The sequence below is a fragment of the Balaenoptera physalus genome (assembly GCF_965194825.1).
Source record: "Balaenoptera physalus genome assembly, chromosome: 8".
NCBI classification, from domain to species: Eukaryota; Metazoa; Chordata; class Mammalia; order Artiodactyla; family Balaenopteridae; genus Balaenoptera; species Balaenoptera physalus.
In genome coordinates, this window is record NC_138887.1 from 108,115,680 (window position 1) to 108,137,909 (window position 22,230).

The 22,230-nt window shown below is 37.6% G+C and overlaps 1 protein-coding gene across 6 annotated transcripts in view; it reads right to left on the reverse strand.

Moving 5' to 3' along the window:
- DGKI (diacylglycerol kinase iota) overlaps positions 1-22,230 on the reverse strand; it is a 455,938-nt gene that overhangs the window by 93,467 nt on the left and 340,241 nt on the right. For all 6 annotated transcript variants that reach the window (XR_014266816.1, XM_082472878.1, XM_082472877.1 and 3 more), the window contains 2 exons: positions 4,491-4,570; positions 2,210-2,254 (listed from right to left, as the gene is read on the reverse strand). Coding sequence is in view for 5 of the 6 variants with exons in the window: in XM_082472878.1 (XP_082329004.1) it covers positions 2,210-2,254; positions 4,491-4,570 (125 nt within the window). In the remaining variant the exon portion in view is untranslated. The remainder of the gene's footprint in view (positions 1-2,209; positions 2,255-4,490; positions 4,571-22,230) is intronic.

The window sequence follows — 22,230 nt, forward strand, 5'->3', positions numbered from 1 at the left end:
GGAAATTTCCTCACCACCTTCTCCCTACTCTCAGGCCATGTTAATTCAAACACCGTCTCCCTCAGTTAAACTTCCTGCTTAATGCGCAGTTCTGGGGTGTCCCTAGACCTCTTATTCCAACCTTCTCTTAATACCCAAAAGGCTCCTTCTTGTTATAATTCTTCAAGGAGGGGTGTGGGGCGAAGTACCATTCCTAAAACTCATCTTTGATCGCTGCATTGGTTAGCCTATGTGGTCAGGGCACAAACCTTTTGTGCCCTGACCACATAGGATAAATGTCACTTTTGAAGTGACATTTATAATGCAGCAGTTTTGACACCAGGGTTTGACCTTACTGCAAATAAACAAAAAACAGAAAGATTTTGATACGGATAAGTACCATTAATCCTTCTGCATGTTTTTATTAACAAATAATCAATAAATAAATATCCTTATCACATTCTAGAGTCTCAACCATCCCCTGATATCTGTGGATATGTACAAACATGGCATAAAGAAAACATGGTATAAAATATCCATATATCAAAACTCTTATGCCAAAATGACTACATTGAATAAGCCAGGATAATAAATAAATGTATCAGTTTCATAAAACTAGTCAGAATAAATGTTTTAGATACTTCCGTTTAACTGCAAAGGTTTAAAATGTCCATGTGTAAAAATTAAAAATTCTAAAAAAAAAAAACTCTTAAAATCTTATAGCTACCAGTGCCAATCCTTAAAGGGTGGAAATCAGCTCTGACTTTAAAAATACTATAAAAAATAAAATGACACCTAGATAGTGGCTCCAGGTAAATATGCAAATAATGGATACAAGACATGTGCTCTATCTAAAAAATAAAGTAGAAATTTGCCTTCTAATGGTTGGTAAAAAACAGTCCGAGAAGTAGACTTTATTTTCTCATTGTAAACACACCCTAAGTGAATTGTCATCCTTTCTATTGCAGCCAGATGGAAGACAGGACTCTGGAATAGTGGGGTACTTTGAGCAATAAACATACAAACAAAAACACCAAGGCCATTTTTGTCATCCAGCCTCAGGATAATTAGGCTGCTTTGACTGAGGGTACAGGCTATCGACTGGCAGGGGATGAAAGTCACCTAGAGGCTACAAGGCACAGAGGTTTTATTTAATAGTTGTTTTTTGCTGTTTTGTCAAAAGGATGCTTAACTAGGAGTTTCAGGTGTAGTGTAATAACACCAAAACCCAAAGTGAGGTGCTACCAGATTTAGACATTTTAAGTCCTTCCCCCACATGGAGGGAGGTATAGAGGGTCTAGGAGAAGATTTATTTGGAGGGTGTCATTAGCATGCTGTGACTCCCACACACACCTCCTAGCCAGCAAGGGTACTGGGCTTCTCAGAGAGAAGGGCTTTTATGGGGCAACTCAGACAGCTTCGCACGCGCCCCTTACAGTTTGGGGTGATGCTGTGCATTGGTATCTAAATCACGCCTGGGAAATCTAATGGGAAAAGGACAGCTGGAGAGGCTTGTACTGCACAGTAAGGGTGGGAAAGTGGGGAAGAGACTGCACTCCCAAAGAGTGTTGGGGCAAAGGGTAACTGAGCGTTCCCCCAGGAACCGGATGTGGGTTATTAGAGAGAGGCAGGCTGGGTTTATTGGATCCTGTCCAAGAGATCAGGATGGGACAAATAGATTGCATTTTAGAAAGTTGCTTTCATGGTTGCAGAAGCAGGGAATTTACTTTCCTGGATGTGAATGAGAAACACACAGCCCCGGTTGCTACTGGCAGCCATCTTGGACCAGGAAAACATCTTGTCCAGAGGTGAAATGTGACAAAAAGAGGAGAACAGAGCAGAAAAACCAACAGAAAAATGAACTATGAATCGTGGCCAAATGGTACATAAACTCCACCTGCATCTGAACTTCGTGCTGATGTGAACCAGCGGACGCCCTGCCAAGCTAGATTGAGTTGAGTTTTCTAGTATTTGTCACTGAAAGCACTTCATTTTATAATCTTTCCTAAATGGTCTGGGAGAACAGCCACAGCCCAAGTTTGCACTAGACTAGGACCGTCCATTTTGCAGGAAAATGCAAAATAATCAGAATGCCAACTTCATCTTGGTTCTTGGAGTGAACTCTATCCCTAGGGGAAGATGTAGACTCTAATCCAAATGAAACATTAATTGAAAGATGGACTTCTTTTGGATGGAATGTAAGAAACAAGGAGAGTCAATTATATGTTACCTGGTAATGAACTCTCTGGAAGCCAGAAGAAACTGACTGCAGGTCCTAATGAGAAAATGGAAAAACAAAACAAAACAAAACCCATACACCGTAAGATTAGTTTGAACAAGCTGCCTCAACTCCAACAACTAAACGCCCAATTTTATATTATTAAGCCCATCTGGAAAGCATCTTATTCTCCCCAGTCCCCCAAGGTTAAACAACGAAGATAATGCCAAGAATAATAAAAGCACACCCAGTTGGACTAAGAGAAGAAAGGCCATTTAGCTATTGAAACTTATAAATCCTAAATAGCGTTTAGAGGTAAGTGATATAATTTCAAGGATAGAGAAGACCAAAAGTAAAAGACAGGCAATTTTGTTGTAATAAATGGGGGTCCTATTTAACTTGCACCTGGACTTTTGGCTTGTGCAGTAAGCTACTTAAGTCCCCTTAGGCACTTAGGAAGAATTTATTTATCTAAGACCAAAAACATACTGTCATGATAATTGTGTTTATACTGATAAGTTGCTTGGCAAACACAAGATTTCATAGACTGAAAAGAAAAAAATCACTGCCCACCTCTACATTATCAGGAAGTGCAAATTAACAGGGTTGAAATTAATGAGGCTTTACTGGAAGATTCTGAGAGCCAGGCTCCCTTTATAAAGTTTTATAACTAAATTGTCACCACTGTCATGTACTGCAGGCTTCCTTGTTAACGAGCATAGTGATTCTATTTACAGATGTCAGCAGTCCTGGCTACCTGGGTACCTGCTTCCCAAAGGCTTTATCAACTTAATCTCTGAGCCCAAGTTTAAAACTTTTCTTCTTTATTTGTGCTTGCTCTTTCTTTTTTTTTTTTTTTTTAAGAATCCTACTTTTAGTTGTTGAATATTGGTGTGATAAGCATAACAGTAACTTAAGTTTCAACAAAATCAATTCATCAGTCATATATTTTGCTACTGTGGAATCTTAAGTTACCCAAGTGTTTAAAAAAAAAAAAAAGCTTGGTATCAATTATGAGTCACTTTTTTTATTGCAGGCTTTTTTTTGAGGGAAGTTCCACAATAAAAGACCAACATTATTTTGAAAAAATGAGTTACTATATGTTCTAGGATTGATTTGGACCTGAGTCACATGTTAAAAAGTTCACAAATTTTAACACGTTAAATTTATCTTCGGTAAAAATAGCCAAATGAAGCCACAAGTATAAACTTTGTTGACTTTTCTTCTCTCACCCTTATTAGTATTCACAGTTTGGCAACTATCTCAAAATATTCTACATTCCCAGTTCCATCTCTATCCTTCACAATGCTGAAGAGAAAAATTAGTAATTTTTACATTCCTTTATGCCTCCTACCTGAGTTTATTTCCACCAAGAGAAACAGACTCTAATGTTCAAAGCTAAGTAGCTACAATTTGAAGGGATTTTAAACACTATATATCTTCTTTATTTGTGATATTTACTTATGTATAATGTGTTGTCTGGAAGAGAGTTGCTCATCTTGGGGTATTTATCAAAATCACGCAACAGCCTTAAAAATATAAATGTCTAGACCACATCCCAGAAAAGTGATTCTAATGTGCATCTTTCACCAAGAAACAAAGACAAAGAAGTGGCTGTTTATGCTTTTTGCCATTTGTAGAACAAGACACTGAATACTCTCCCTTGAAATTTTGCAAAAACAACCCATGACCACTGCAGTGATGGATCTGGGGTCTCCTGGCTTTGCTGGTGCAGTTCAAGTTCATGGGAATGTCACATATGAGACCTCCTCCTTTCTCTTTCTCTATGGTAAGACCAGATTGAGAAAAAAAATAATAGATTATTCCTTTGTGTTCTGACACAAATTCTTTTGAAATATAGGTTTTTCTTTCCTGTAGAAGTTACATTTAAAAACAAATCTAGCTGTCTCTGACAGAAGTCTGTACTAGATGCAAAACATTAAGTAACGCCAAATCTGTTTTCCTTTATTATTTATCAGTGCCCTTTGAAATTCTGTATAGTTCAAAAAACACAGGTGAGCTGTCTGGCAAGACAAGGAGTTCCACTGGAGCAACATGGTGCTGTACTTAACCCAATCAATCCTTTCCCACTCCAACCACCCGAGGAGGAAAAACAGCAGTGGGGATGGGGAGGGAGAAGATGCAGTGTATGCTTAAGAGACAAGAAAGACAAGGCCACCATATTTCCATTTCCTCCCCAAATGCATCATCTTAGAAGTAAATATAGATGGCTGATAATTACTGACAAAAATGGAAAACTGAGCAGAGTAAATTATTGGCTAAAGAAACTCACCTCCTGCAGGCGATCTATGTACATACGGCAAGTCTCCAAATCACAGTCTCCACGCACAACTAGAATACCCAGAGGGATGGCTAAGGGTGAAGGAAAGAGAAAAGTCTAAAATAACATATTTGATTTTTCTATTTCGGCATAAATGCATTTTTTATGGTTAAAAAAGACCTCTCATAAATATAGTTGTTTTTTTGGGATATTTCACTATCTCCCGGCACCTCTTCTATGAGCTCAGTCTCTTTACTTATGCAGTTTTCATATTCTTTCCTTGCATGATCCATGTTGCCCCTTGCCACCTGGCCAGCCTTCATTTCATTTTGTCTTAGTGGCCCTGATAAGAGGTATAATGTCATGGAAACAGTAGACTGACAGGGCCAGAGGCTGTTCACAGCCAGCTGCTAATTTATGCCTGCATTTGCAAGAGCCAAAGTACCAGAGAGGAATTAAAAAATCATGATTCTGGACACTTACCTCTTTCCCTCTTAAATGCATGGGGCTTAATCTTTATGTCACTTTGCAACAGTTCCCTATTTAAGAGACACAAGCTACTCAAGGCACTGTTGTTACCTGGTGGCCAACGCCAGAATGAAATAGGCAAGAAACATTAAAAAAAAAAAAGCTTCTAGAAGGTTCATAGCTTAAAAATCCAACTGATTTTAAAGACGGTCAGTGTAAATGTGGTAGCAGCAGGGCTTCAGAAAACAATGAGGAGAAGCTGTTACATGCCTTAAATACCTTTTTTAGGTGGTGGTAAATGTCATACAATGGCTTTAGTGGATAGAAACTCCTACTTCAGATATAACCATAAGATTCCTGAAAGACTGAAAGTAGTCTCCTTCCCAAAACTTCAAAAATTGTATGTGTACATTTCTGATTTTAAAAATTCAGTTATACTATTAAACCCATGATTTAAAAAATATTTCAAAATCTTGAAGCAACCAACTAGAGATCAACAAGGAGATGACAGGACAGTGGTGTCCACTAAAGATTTTTAAAAATCTTTCACTCATTGAATTTTTAAAGCCTCATCATCAATAAATAGGTCTGAAAATGCAAAGTGCTAGGGCTTTAAAAATGAATTATACAGAGAATAAAATAGATTTAAATGCATGGGAAAATCCTGAGGAACTCACCAAGTTGTAGAAAAGACACACATATAAAACATAATAAATGAAACATAGGCTATGGTAAATGTATGAACTTAGTCACTTGAAAACTATAGGAGAGAGGGACTAAGTCTTGCCTGGAGGGTAGATTTTAGGCTCTCTGAAGGATATGGAGCCCCATTGGTCTCTTAGAGAAGCAAGAGTTGTCTAGAGAAAAAGATATAGAGCTTGCTTCTCAACATTACCTCCTAGATTGGTTCCACTAGGGAGATCAATACCACTACCTCATACCTTTAGGTTCCCAAAGTGCTTCAAACACAAGCTGGAAGGCATCCATCATCTTGCAGAATTACGTAAGCCTATGAATCAGTATGGACTCTCTCACCACAGGAATAAGACTTATTTCCTTTTACAACCCCAATGTCTGGTAGATATTCAATAAAAGTTTGTTTAAAAAAAAAAAAAAGATGGGGAGGGGGGAGGAGGAAGACAGGCTTAGGGCCTGTTCAAGTGAGAAAGAGAAAGTGTGTCTTTAAGAGCTAAGTCTACTTTCCAGGATAGACAAAGAAGAAGAGTTTGGAGCAGGAGTAGAGAGTGTGCATTGGGTTGAGCTTGCCTTTGCCTATTCTTCCAGAAGCTAAGCAAGAGAACAGCAAGCAAAAGGGTGAGGAACCATGTAGGTATCACATGTTTGGGGGAATAATAATCTGGAAAAATACTTTTTCTCCTTTTTTGAATATATACAGAAATATCCAAAAAGTCTTCAGTATGGTAATCATGCATCTTTGAAAGGAATGAAAGGGAAATTCAATAAAGAGATCCCTAATAGTAATGACTAAAGTAATCATCCTCAGCTAGACTATTAAATAGGTCCAAATAAGGTGACCTACTTAGGTAGGAGAAGAATAAGGATTTCTAATACTTGAGGAATGATGAGGAAAACCTAGAATTTTGGCCTAGAAAGTAAATCAAAGGTTGTGGAAATAGAATACAGTTATAATTATCATGAGAATCCATGTTAGAATCTTTCTCTTAATTTCAAATGTGCAAATGTAGAGAAATAAAATTTCATTAATATTTACCTATTTACTTAAATGAGGAGACACATTATATGGAAATGCAGGAATTTGGTCAACACCTCTGACTATCAATGCTTGAAGTTAGTCTGTCCATAAATCCAATATACTTGGTAGCAGATATTTTAAACTACAATTAGAGATTGGATATTCCAGACCTAAAATAATGAATGTCTAGGAAAAAGTTTTCAAAGATGTGTCATTCATTTCTACTAAGGGTATAAAATCAGCAACTTTGCTTATTCCTCAAGAAGCTGATTAAGAGAAATGGTGTATTTGATTGATATTAGCTATTCAAATGGGGTAAAAAAAAAAAAATGGCATCCTATACCACAATTTCATAGCATGATTACTGACAACTGTTGTCAAATTTATCCTATGAAGGTACAGAAAGAATTCACAGTCATTCTCTCTTGGATTCAAACCCCAGTGCTGCTTTGGTCTTACAAATTACTCATGTTTGCTGTTTGGTCTTGCAACTTCCTCAATTCCTTTGATTCTTGGATTGAAGGCTATAGTATTTAGAATAGGTATCTTCTAGGATTTTGTGAAGATTAAATACAATACTATATTTAAAAATGAATAACCAGATGTTAGTCAATGTTAGTCTTCCCTCACTCCCTTTACTAAATTTTGAGCATCTTGAGCTAGAAAATGGATACATCCAATCATCTGTCTTTCAATTTATCATACTACAAGGATTAGCTGGTAGTAGTTCCATAAGTTATATCCTGTTTACTTAAAACTAACATCTACTCTTTCTTTGAGGGTAAAGATAACTGTAGTACAAAAATACTGTAATCTGACACTTCCATTTGAGACTTTACATGGTGAAGAGAAACCAGAAACTTGTGGAAAATTACCACCTTCCTTTTACACTGCTGACAACCAACTGCCAAACCTCACTGAAGTTTCCTTCATCTTAATTGGGAGCAGTGAGACTACTTATCACCCAAGCATCAGCATTACTATTCCTGATCTTGATGATTCATCTGATTTTAGCCTTAGAGATTTTATTTGACTCCAATAAGCATCAGTCAATACTCAACCTATAGTACATAATGGAACTTTTATTGCAGGGGTCAAACGGAGTTTACAAGTTCTAACTAAGCAATAAAGAACAAGCTGGTTTCTAGATTAAGAAGGCAGATTTAACACATACTTACTTCTCTTGCACCAGAAATGCTACTAAATTACAGCACATGAATTTTAAAAAGACATAAACCAACAAAGAAAGAGGAGAAACAGTGAGGGGAAAATGGTAATGAATAAAGCATATGGAAAATTGGTAACTGACTCAGAGCCCCTATAGAGTCTAATCCTAGACTATGGGTGGGGATGGATAAGAACTAATTTACACTGCAAAACCCTCGGAGATGTGCAAACTGGCAACATCAGTTGCAGCTAAAATAAGAAGCACTGGGTATTAAATCACTAGATTCCACCACCCACTCTTGGTAGGTGGAGTTACTTTACAGAAAATGGAGATTAACTGATCATCTACAGAATGCAGAGATCCCCAACTTTCTTCTCTCACTAGACTCTCCAAAAGCTGGCAGCAGAACCCTACCTTCTTAGAAAGAGATCTGAAGACGCTTCTCTGGGGAATCCTCAGAGTTAAGAGAAAATATTCCATCCATGAAATATAAACATGATTGTATTAAAAGATGAAGAATATGAAGAAGAAAAAGGAAAAGAAGCATCATTCAGAGAACAAACAAGTCCTTGAAATTTGATAGAATAGAGTTTAATAGAAAGGTTAGAAGATGAAGTTGAGGAAATCTCCACAAAAGAAGAGCAAAAATAAAAAGAGGCATAAAATAGGAGGGAAAAGGTAAGAACAATAGGACTGGCCCAGTGGTCCAACATTCCAATAATAGGAGTTCTAAAAACCAGAGAAAAATAGAGAGGAGTAATTATCAGAAACAAACAAAAAATCAAGACTATTTCTTAGAACTGAAGAACATCAGTTTCCCACTTGAAATGGCCCAACAAGTACAATAACAAAAGAACAATAGGAAGACATTTTATTTTGAAGTTTAAGAATATTGGGAACAAATAGAAGAGTCTACAAGTTTCCAAATAGGAAAAACTAGATGGCAAAGAAAGGATCAGGGATTAGACTGTTTTAAACTTCTCAAAGGCAACTGTACAGTCAGAGAACCAATGAAACCAATGTGTTCAGAATTATAAGACTTTTACGCATAATCCAAACTATCAAACTAGTCCGAGGATTGAATAAAGGACACACCCTCTACTAAAAAGTTACTGCAGAACGTGCACCCACAAAAGTTGAGTTTGCAACAAGAATGAGGAATACAGGGGATATAACAAATGGGGAATCCAACAAAGAAAAGATTTTTAAAAAATACCCCTCCAAGGGATTGGGCTAGAAGAGTCTAGGGTGACAGATATATTGGGGCACTCTGACTCAATAGGCAGAGATGTAGAGAGCTGTCAACATTGAGTCTCATCAACATTGGAGAGTTATTTTTCAACCAAAGGATAGAATGTCTAAGTGAGTCTGAACCAGTTTCTTACAATCACCCCCAGATGTGCTCTGCCTTAACCTGTTCTTGTGAGAAAGAGTTAGGTCACGGTGAGGCAGAAAAATTCAAAGAATTCCATCCCCTCTAACCATAGTTCCACTTGATAGCTAGAACCCACCTTAACACCCTGCCAGATGCTTTCCAGAATGCATTCGTGACCCTGCCCACTAAATTCTCGTAGAATGGGCTCATGGGCACTCTCAGGGAAGCCAAAGCCAGACAGTAATCCTGAGACTCTTTTCAGCTCTCTCGAAAGCCTTCAACTAAAAGTGAAAGCATCATCGCTTCCTTGCAGAGGGAGGTTTAGGATTGCTACTTGCTGTTTCAAAACCACTCTATCTGAATTAGGGATGCATATATTGGTGACAAATATATACCTATGAAGAGAATGGCAAGTACAAAAATCTGTATACCGGGGTTATCTTAGTAGGAGAGGGATAAGGGGAGATACTTGTTCTGTTTCTTAATCTGGGTGGGAGGTACATGAATGCCCATTTTACTACTAATCATTTTATATACATACATATGTGCATATATGTGTGTATCTGTGTATATATATATAGGAGTATAGGTGTGTGTATATATATGTGTGTATATGTATGTATAGGTGTGTGTATATATGTGTATGAACATTTATGAACAGAACATGTGTGTGTTTATGTGTGTATGTATGTGTGTGTGTGTGTATATATACATATATATATGTGTATATATATGTATAGTATTTCAGAATTGAAAATAAGAAATACAACCTATCTGTGGCAACTGATTTTAATGATAGTGGTGCCAAAGTTCACTGCATATTCTCTGATGTTTTCTGTGAATTAGACAAAAGTAGAACTTAGCATCAAATAGGAAAATGAGGGAAAACAGTAGAGAAGTCATCAAAAGCCCCCAAATGACACCTACTGCTGCGATCCATCTCAAGCAATGGACACGGCATATTGAGCAGTCATAACCCTTTGGCTTGTCATGGCATATGTACTTGTTTGCGTGTGTGTTTATATAACAAGCAGCAGGATGATCTCTCTGCCTTATCTGGGCCTCAGAAGTCTCTAGAGCAGCAATGTCCAACAGACCTTTCTGCATGTTCAATGCAGGAGCCACTAGCCACATGTCATATCGAGTATTTGAAATGTGGCCTGCATGACTGAGGAACTGAGTTTTTATCTTATGTGATTAATTTAAAGTTTAAATAACCATATGTGGTTAGTGAGCATTAGAGTTTTGTTCTCTGTGGAACCAAAAAGTTGAATGTCCTTAGTACCAGATTCAATATATTTCAAAACCATCCATGTTTTAACCTTTCCATGAGTAGCGCATAGATCCAACAAACAAAACCACTTTTCTCTTTGCCCCTACCTAGTTGGATTCAATGTGCTTCCTAATTCCTAGCAGTAGTATTCCTCGGTTGACTGAGGACAAATTTATTTCCCTTATTCTATAGCCTACCTTTCTTATCCTAGCTTTCTTAATCACTTCTCTGACCCTCCTATCAAAACATACTCTTAGATCTTTCTTGGTACTTTGGTATAAATGACTAATAATTAATTAAAGGGTTAACCCTCTAAGAAGCACTTGAGTTTCAACATGTTTGAAATTTGGGCTAACATGATTGTCATAGACTAAATGTTTGGGTGTCCCCCAAATTCATATGTTGAAGCCTTAATCCCCAGTGTGATGGTATTTGGAGATGGGTCTTCTTTGGAGGTAATTATGGTTAGATGGGGTCATGAGGGTGGGACCCTCATGATGGGATTAGTGTCCTTATAAGAAGAGACAACATAGAGCACTCTCAAGCTCACTCTCTCTCCCCCTTTGAGGACACAGCATGAACACAGCAGTCTACAAGCCAGGAAGAGAGCTCTCACCAGAAACCAAATCAGCTGGCACCTTGATCATGGACTTTCCAGCCTCCAGAACTGAGAGAAAATAGGTCTCTATGGTTTAAGTCACCAGGCTATGGCATTTTATTACAGCAGCCCTAGCAGACTAAGAAAATGAAAAGCTTTGACAAATTTAGGTAAAGAAATACAAAAGAAATTGTGGAGTTGACTGGCAATCCTCAGCCCTGAGGATTATACTACCCATTACTTCTTCCCAGCCAAAACATGAGCCCTGCCCTGGTTCCCCTCTCAGTCTTCACCCTGGCATCCATTAACCTCCTTCCCCTATTTCCGTTTGTTTAAATGCCTCATAATCCAGAATGCAATTTACTTAATTGGTTGAGACTAGGGTGGTGTGGGAAGACGCCAAGTTAGCGTCTCCTCACAACTAGGGTGCTTGCCGGCCACTGGTGGGGGATCCTGATGCCCGAGGAGACGGGAGGAACCCCCAAGTGAACCACCACCCCATGCAGCTTGTGGGATTTTGGTTCACAAGCCAGGGTTGGGCCGAAGTTCCTGCGGTGGGAGCTCCGAGTCCGAACCACTGGACTAACAGAGAACCTCAGACCCCAGGGAATATTCATCGGAGTGAGGTCTCACAGAGTTCCTCATCTCAGCACCAAGACCCAGCTCTACCCAACAGCCTACAAACTCCAGTGTTGGAAGCCTCGGGCCAAACAACCAGTAAGACAGGAACACAATCCCACTCATAAAAAAAAAAAAAAAATGAGACAGCAAAAAAATATGTCACAGATGAAGGAGCAAAGTAAAAAGCTACAAGACCAAATAAATGAAGAGGAAATAGGCAATCAACCTGAAAAAGAATTCAGAGTAATGATAGTAAAGATGATCCAGAACCTCGGTAACAAAGTGGAGACATGGATTGAGAAAATACAAGAAATGTTTAACAAAGATCTGGAAGAACTAAAGAACAAACAAACAGAGATGAACAACACAATAACTGAAATGAAAAATACACTAGAAGAAAACAATAACAGAATAACTGAGGCAGAAGAACAAATAAGTAAGCTGGAAGACAAAATGGTGGAAATAACTGCCGAGCAGCAGAATAAAGAAAAAAGAATGAAAAGAATTGAGGACAGTCTCAGAGACCTCTGGGATAACACTAAACGCAACAACATTCAAATTATAGGGGTCCCAGAAGAAGAAGAGAAAAAGAAAAGGTCTGAGAAAATATTTGAAGAGATTATAGTCGAAAACTTCCTTAACATGGGAAAAGAAATAGTCACCCAAGTCCAGGAAGCACAGAGAGTCCCATACAGGATAAACCCTAGGAAAAACACACCAAGACACATATTAATCAAACTAACAAAAATTAAATTCAAAGAAAAAATATTAAAAGCAGCAAGGGAAAAAAAAATTAACATACAAAGGAATCCCCATCAGGTTATCAGCTGATTTTTCAGCAGAAACTCTGCAGGCCAGAAGGGAGTGGCAGGATATACTTAAAGTGATGAAAGAGAAGAACCTACAACCAAGATTACTCTACCCAGCAAGGATCTCATTCAGATTCGATGGAGAAATCAAAAGCTTTTCAGACAAGAAAAAACTAGGAAATTTAGCACCACCAAACCAGCTTTACAACAAATGCTAAAGAAACTTCTCTAGGTGGGAAACACAAGAGAAGAAAAAGACCCACAAAAACAAACCCAAAACAATTAAGAAAATGGTAACAGGAACATACATATATATACTGTCTAAAAGGGACCCACTTCAGACCTAGGGACACATACAGACTGAAAGTGAAGGGACGGAAAAAGATATTCCATACAAATGGAATTCAAAAGAAAGCTGGAGTAGCAATATTCGTATCCAATAAAATAGACTTTAAATTAAAAATTATTAAAAGAGATAAGGAGGGGCACTACATGATGATCAAAGGATCAATCTAAGAAGAAGATATAACAATTATAAATGTTTATGCACCCAACATAGGAGCACCTGAATACATAAGGCAAATGCTAACAACGAGGAAAGGAGAAATTGACAGTAACAAAATAATAGTAGGGGACTTTAACACCCCACTTACACCAATGGACAGATCATCCAAACAGAAAATAAATAAGGAAACACAAGCTTTAAATGACACAACAGACCAGATAGATGTAATTGATATTTATAGAATATTCCACCCAAAAGTGGCAGAATACACTTTCTTCTCAAGTGCCCATGGAACATTCTCCAGGATAGATCACACCCTGGGTCACAAATCAAGCCCCAGAAAAGTTAAGAAAACTGAAATCGTATCAAGCATCTTTTCTGACTACAACACTATGAGATTGGAAATCAATTACAGGGAAAAAAAAAACTGTAAAAATCACGAATACAAGGAGGTTAAACACTGCACTACTAAGTAACCAAGGGATCACTGAAGAAATCAAAGAAGGAAAAAAAAACTACATAGAAACAAATGACAATGAAAACAAGATGACCCAAAACCTATGGGACGCAGCAAAAGCAGTTCTAAGAGGGAAGTTTATAGCAATTCAATTTCACCTCAAGAAACAAGAAAAATCTCAAATAAACAATCTAACCCTACACTTAAAACAACTACAGAAAGAAGAACAAAGAAAACCCAAAGTCAGTAGAAGGAAAGAAATCACAAAGATCAGAGCAGAAATAAATGAAATAGAAACAAAGAAAACAATAGCAAAGACCAATAAAACTAAAAGCTGTTTCTTTGAGAAGATAAACAAAATTGAAAAACCCTTAGCCAGACTCATCAAGAAAAAAAAAGGGAGAGGACACAAATCAATAAAATTAGAAATGAAAAAGGAGAAATCACAACTGACACTGCAGAAATACAAAGGATTATAAGAGACTACTATAAACCACTATATGCCAATAAAATGGACAACGACGAAGAAATGGACAAATTCTTGGAAAGGTACAATTTTTCAAGACTGAACCAGGAAGAATTAGAAAATATAAACAGACCTATCACAAGTAATGAAATTGAAACTGTAATTAAAAATCTTCCAACAAACAAAAGTCCAGGACCAGATGGCTTCACAGGCGAATTCTATCAAACATTTAGAGAAGAACTAACACTGATCCTTCTCAAAAGCTTCCAAAAAATTGCAGAGGGAGAAACACTCCCAAATCCATTCCACAAAGCCACCATCACCCTGCTACCAAAACCAGAAAACAATATCACAAAAAAAGAAAATTATAGACCAATATCACTGATGAACATAGATACAAAAGTCCTGAACAAAATAGTAGCAAACAGAATCCAACAACACATTAAAAGGATCATACATCATGATCAAGAGGGATTTGTCCAGGGATGCAAGGATTCTTCAATATACACAAATCAATCAATGTGATATACCATATTAACAATTTAAGGAATAAAAACCATATGATCACCTCAATAGATGCAGAAAAAGCTTTTGACAAAATTCAACACACATTTATGATAAAAACTCTCCAGAAAATGGGCATAGAGGGAACCTACCTCAATATAATAAAGGCCATATATGACAAACCCACAGCAAGCATCATGCTCAATGGTGAAAAACTGAAAGCATTTCCACTAAGATCAGGAACAAGACAAGGATGTCTACTCTCACCACTCTTATTCAACATAGTTTTGGAAGTCCTAGTCACAGCAATCAGAGAAGAAAAAGAAATAAAAGAACACAAATGGGAAAAGAAGAAGTAAAACTGTCACTGTTTGCTGATGACATGATACTATACATAGAAAATCCTAAAGATGCCACCAGAAAACTACTAGAACTAATCAATGAATTTGGGAAGGTTGCAGGATACAAAATTAATGCACAGAAATCTCTGGCATTCCTATACACCAACAACAAAAAATCAGAAAGAGAAATTAAGGAAACACTCCCATTTACCATCGCAACAAAAAGAATAAAATACCTAGGAATAAACCTGCCTAAGGAGGCGAAAGACTTGTACTCAGAAAACTATAAAACACTGATGAAAGAAAACAAAGATGACATAAACAGATGGAGAAATATGCCATGTCCCCGGATTGGAAGAATCAAAATTGTGAAAATGACTATACTACCCAAGGCAATCTACAGATTCAATGCATTCCCTATCAAACTACCAATGGCATTCTTCACAGAACTAGAACAAAAAATTTCACAATTTGTATGGACACACAAAAGACCCCGAATAGCCAAAGTAATCTTGAGAAAGAAAACTGGAGTTGGAGGAATCAGGCTCCCAGACCTCAAACCATACCACAAAGCTACAGTAATCAAGACAGTACGGTACTGGCACAAAAAAAGAAATATAGATCAATGGTACAGGATAGAATGCCCAGAGATAAACCCACGCACATATGGTCACCTAATTTATGACAAAGCAGGCAAGAACATACAATGGAGAAAAGACAGCTTCTTCAATAAGTGGTGCTGGGAAAACTGGACAGCTACATGTAAAAGAATGAAATTATAACACTACCTAACACCATACACAAAAATAAACTCCAAATGGATTAAAGACCTAAATGTAAGACCAGACATTATAAAACTCTTAGGGGAAAACATAGGAAAAACACTCTTTGACATAAACCACAGCAAGATCTTTTTTGACCCACCTCCTAGAGTAACAGAAATAAAAACAAAAATAAACAAATAGGACTTAATTAAATTTAAAAGCTTTTGCACAGCAAAGGAAACCATAAACAAGATAAAGACAACCCTCAGAATGGGAGAAAACATTTGCAAATGAAACAAGAGACAAAGGATTAATCTCCAAAATATACAAACATCTCATGGAGCTCAATATCAAAAGAACAAACAATCCACTTAAAAAATGGGCAGAAGACCTAAATAGACATTTCACCAAGGAAAACATACAGATGGCCAAGAGGCACATGAAAAGATGCTCAGCATCACTAATTATTAGAGAAATGCAAATCAATACTACAATGAGGTATCACCTCATGCTGGTCAGAATGGCCATTATCAAAAAATCTAGAAACAATAAATGCTGGAAAGGGTGTGGTGAAAAGGGAACCCTCTTGCACTGTTGGTGGGAATGTAAATTGATACAACCACTATGGAAAACAGTATGGAGTTTCCTTAAAAAACTAAAAATAGAACTACCATATGACCCAGCAATCCCACTACTGGTCATGTACCCTGAGAAAACCATAATTCAAAAAGAGTCATATACCACAATGTTCATTGCAGCACTATTTACAATAGCCAGGACATGGAACCAACCTAAATGTCCATCGACAGATGAATGGATAAAGAAGATGTGGCACATATATACAATGGAATATTATTCAGCCACAAAAAGAAACAAAATTGAGTTATTTGTAGTGAGGAGGATGGACCTAGAGCCTGTCATACAGAGTGAAGTAAGTCAGAAAGAGAAAAACACATACCGTATGCTAACACATATATATGGAATCTTAAAAAAAAAAAAAATGGTACTGACGAACATACTTGCAGGGCAGGAATAAAGATGTAGACATAGAGAATGGACTTGAGCACACGGGGTGGAGAGGGGGAAGCTGGGGCGAAGTGAGAGTAGCATCAACATATATACACTACCGAATGTAAAATAGATAGCTAGTGGGAAGCAGCATCATAGCACAGGGAGATCAGCTCGGTGCTTTGTGATGACCTAGAGGGGTGGGATAGGGAGTATGGGAGGGAGGCTCAAGAAGGAGGGGATATGGGGAATATGTATGCATATGGCTGATTTGCTTTGGTGTACAACTGAAACTAACACAGTACTGTGAAGCAATTATAATCCAATAAAGATCTATTTTAAAAAAGTAATTGGTTGAGAAGTCCATTATATATTTCACATTGCATGCTCTGGATTTTATGTCTGAAATAAAATGCCACGGGTCATACTAATTAATTTCGTTTTCTACAGTTGAAGTTAGGACTACTTGAAGTCATTATGCAAATTTATGCCAAATAGTGCATAAATTAACACCATTCGTCTTCAAAAAATCTAAAATCTTCTAGCAACCAATCCACAAGTGTACTCTTTTATCTATAAGAAACTTCTGAAGGATATATGCACTAAAAAGATATATATAAATCATGGTTTCTAAAATATATATTTCACCACAAATGATAAGCAGAGTCAGGAAATAGAGCAGGCTTAGATATCCCATATATGGAACTGAATTGCCCAAAACATTGAAAACCAAAGTTCTTAAAGGCTATTAAAGAGAAAATGCCTAGAGTTTTAAGAAAACCTGAAAAATGTTTTCCAAAGAGTCAGAGGTATGATGCAAAAGACAACCAAATAGTTTCCTCAAGACAATTCTCAACTTGACTGAAGAAAGACAAAAGATCTTGTGGACCAACTCTGAGATGAACATCGCTCCCCCCTCCCCAAGATCTCTGAAGCAATTTTATTCTGGTACAGCCATAGGAGTGTGAGTCAACTGTGTTGAGGCCAGTGAATTCAGTGCACGGGAGCCTCAGGTTAACAAAAATGCAAACTTTGTGAGTTCCCAGATGCAAAACTATTTCCTGCTGGACTGAGTGACGAGCCCTCAACCTGGCACAGCTGCCCTGAGCCTGACGGTTCAGAGAAGCGGCGATGAGAGGAAGAGGGGGATGGCTGAAGCCATTCATTGTCTTCTATTAGTGAATCCTACCCTCCGCCTCTAGAAAAGCCAGCTATACCTGAACAGACATTTTGCACATGTATATTCTGGTAGCATAATCTAAGCCATGTTATATTTAAAGATATACAATCTTGAGTTGTGTTACAAGGGTTTAGGGCTGGGTGGAATAAATCTGGGTGAAGAGGAAAATGATAATAATGATTTTGTGATAACGAGTTTTGCCGTGTTTGTTAACCTTTGCCACAATCCTAAGAGGTGGATATGATTATTCCTATTTCTAAAATGAGGGAACTCAGTCTCAGGAAGATTACGTAACATGCCCTGAAATGTCGCAGCTACGAAACGGAGCGCCCAGATTTCATCCCCGGCTTCTCTTACTCGAGAACCCGTCTCCTGTGCTATTCCTCCTTCTCGTCAAACTTGGGCCACACGGAGGGTGGAGTCTCTCCTTTCAACACTGAGCTCAGAGAGGTGAAGCCAGAAGCTGCTGACAGGCTGACCAAGGAGCGAGGGCGGAATTACAAGTCCCATATCCAGAGCTACACAAGAATTGGGGAAAGGCTGTGATCCTCGGGAAGCAAAGCCAAGGTAAGCAATTCCAGGCCGGGACAAAGGAGCATGGCCCTGGGACTCAGAAACCACGAGTCAAGCCACACACATTTTCATAAACACACTTGGCAGGGGTGGGGTCACTTTTAAAGACCCACCATTCCCTTCCCTTCACTTTCCAGTAGGCAAGCTTCCAAGGGCCTTACAGACTGTGGATCAAGCTTATCCAAACAGTTGACAAGCTCTAACCCTGCCTGTAATTTGAGTCACAGAATTAAACTATTTCTTACTTCACAAAGAACTACATGCAACTATAAAATGGTGAGCAAGATACTCATCATTATGGGGGTAGTAGAGAGAGCAAGAGTACATCTGACTTTAATCAGAATTGTTATAGACAATCACATGACTTGTTTTGCTATTAAAATCACTGCTTTAGAATTTCCCATATTGAGCTGAAGAGCTGATTGACAGTTAACATAAACTAAATGTAAAACCCATGTTCTCACTTGAGGTGGAAAAAGTTCATTGTGTCAGATGTGCAAGATATTCAAAATGTTTCCCTGAGATTTTTGATACAGTGTTTACTAAACGTTAGTTTCAGGTTGTCAACATTCGATATCATTAATCTGGTAGTTTTTTGCTAGTATAGGTATTTGCATACCATTCATTTAAACGTTTATTCTTGGTAGATAACTCTATTCAGGAAAATCCCAATGGCAGATGTTTCTGATCATTTTGATTACTCAGTGAGCTTACCTTGCCCTTGATTCTTCTGCAATATAGTATGTGAGGTCTCCATGCAAAGATAGATAATCATGGTACCTACCTGTCCGGGTTATCGCGAAGATTAAAGAAGTCAGTGCCTGTAGAACACAATATCTGCAAATCCACCCTATATTCACTCCTATAAGCCTTATCAAATTCCTGGATTTTCCCTAATTCTATATCAACATGTACCGGCCATTCATAAAGCCTCAAGCCACTTTCAGCAGACCAAATGTGGTGACTTTTATAGCAGATAATGTGTTATACCAAAGCTTCTAAAGGCCAGAGCCTAAACCAAAGCATGTAAATAAAAGAACCAACCAAACCTGCAAGGAATCACAGCTGGCTGCTTTATGACATAAGCAAAGACCCTCAGAGCCAAAGCAAGAAAGAGCCACCTTTGCTATGAAATCCACATGAAACTGTTAATGGGATTTATAAAAAGGGAGAAAACTCACAGCAGCTAATTCATTCCCTGCAAGATACTGTGATGCATTCAACAAGGTATCAGTATGGAAAGAAAGGGCTGAAAGCTCAGCATTGAAAAAGAAAGAAAGGATTTAATTATCTGACACATGAGCAATTATAGTGCAATTCCTGTTCAAACAGAATTGCAGCTAAATGGGCTATTTACCTATTCAAATCACAAACAAAACTATCTTCAATAGGATCATTAAAAGAAGGTGTGAGACCTTAGGGAAAAACTCCTCAGAAACTGCAAGGATTTACAAAGATTGGATATTAAGCTCTAAATATATACATAAAAATTTTAGAATTGCAAAGTCTCTGTTAAGGCTAAATAAAAAGGTTGTTGCTTTCTGAAAAGAACAATAAATGTAACAACAGGGTTAAAAATTCATAAAATAGAAATGCATTTTGAACAGTAGGGGAAACCATCAAAAATACAGATAATCTTAGAATGAATGTATTTTATGTTAACACTCTTCAGAGATACATTTTTAAAAACCTGACATTCCCTTAAGCATTAATTTTAGGTCTACTGACATAATCAAGACAGTTTGTCAAATATTCGCTATCTTTCTATCAATTTATATGCAGTCTTAAGAAACAAATAGTCTGAAAAAGAAACTGTTCCCTAGAAAATAACACAGGAGAAAAGCCAGGTAAGCTTGGGTTTGGCAATGACATTTTAGGTACAACATCAAAAGCATGGTCCATGAAATAAAAAGTTGATGAGCTGGACTCAATTAAAATGAAAACTTCTGCTCTGTGAAAGACACTGTTAAGAAAATGAAAAGAAAAAACAGACTGGGAAAAAAATCTTGGCAAAACACATATCTGATAAAAGACCGGTATTCAAAATATGCAAAGAACTCTTAAAACTCAACAATAAGACAGTCAATTAAAAAGTGGGCAGAAGATCTGAACTGACATCTTACCTAAGAAGATGTATAGATGGCAAATATGTGCATGAAAAATGTGCTCAATGTCATATGTCATTAGGGAATTACAAATTAAAACAACAATGTGATACTATTACATATCTACTAGGATAGCTAAAATTGAAAAAAATGGACAATGCCAATCGCTGGTGAGAACATGGAGCAACAGGAACTCTCATTCATTGCTGGTGGGAATGCAAAATGGTAGAGCCCCTTTGGAAGAGAGCTTAGCAGTGTCTTACAAAACTATACAAACCCTTACCATGTGATCCAGCAATTGCACTACTTGGTATTTACTGAAATGAGTTGAAAATTATGTCCCCACAAAAATTTGCCCATGAATGTTCATAGCATCTTTATTTATAATTGCCGAAACTTCAAAGCAACCAAGATGTCCTTTAATAGGTCAAAGGATAAACAAACTGGTTATCGCACAATAGAATATTATTCAGCAACAAAGAGAAATGAGTTTTCAATCCACGAAAGATAATGGAGGAAATTTAAATGTATATTGTGAAGAAATAAGCCAGTTTCAAAAGGCCACGTGTTGCATGATTCCAACTATATGGAATTCTGGAAAAGGCAAAACTATGGAGATAGTAAACAGATCAGTGGTTGCCAGGGGTATGGAGGGAGGGACCGATGAACGGGTGAAGCACAGGGGGTACTTAGGGAAGTGAAGCTATTCTGTATGATACTGTCATGGTGGATACATGTAATACCTCTGTGAAAACCCATAAAACTGTAGAACACAAGAATGAATCCTAACGTAAAGTATGGATTTTAGTTAATAAGAATATATTAATGTTGGTGCATCAGTTGTAACAATGTATCACACTAATGCAAGATGTCAACAATAGGAGAAACTGTGTGCTGGAGGCTGGGGGGATAACGGGGATATATGGAACTCTGTACTTTCACTTAATTTTTCTGTAAATCTAAAACTTCTCTAAAAAGTAATGTCTATTAATTTAAAAAAAAAAAAAAGTAGGAGAAAAGGGGGAAAAAAGAAACTGTTCCGAATTTCCCTTAGACAGATACTTTGCTGATACCAGAGAATACTGACATACAGAAAAATAAACTTGCTTTCTTAGCCATAGTGTAACCACTATTCAGAAAGTCAACAGGATGATGGAATTAGGGGCTGGAGGCAAACATCAAGGAACAGAGGTCGTGGACCAGAGGAAGGAAGGAAAGCCCTAAGGGAGGATGGCAGGGGACAAGTGGAGTCTTTCCATTTTACCTCGTTAGTTCCGAATGTGTCAGGGTTATCAGGGCACTAAAATTCTAACTTGATAGCTGACGATAATTAAACAGAATGAGTTGGCAATATTTCAATCCAATTTTCCCCCTGTGTACCACAGGTTTATCGTACGACAACCTGTCATAATTACCTGCCCACTGTTCACCTGGAACCAAGAGGAAAAATTAATGGGCATATTAGCATTCAAAAGGAAACATAACACCCTAAGAACTTTCTATCTCACCATGTCATGCCTGGGTCTGTCAAAGGTTTCACCACCCCTGGTGCCTGTGATTAAAAATGATCCTAGAGTTTGAACTTCATGACTTGAGCTGAACCGAGTCCTCTCCATGGTTAATTTAAAATGTCACCCATAAGATAAAAGTAACTATTGCATTTGATTCGAGGATAATATTTTGAAGATGTGCTTTCCAGAAACTAGCAGGTTCTCTACAAATATGGGTTTCAAACTACAGGTCAGATTCTGCTATTTAGTCTGATGGTATACTACCTAAGAAGGCAACCCAAGGGACATACAAATCACGTTTCTTTTTAATCC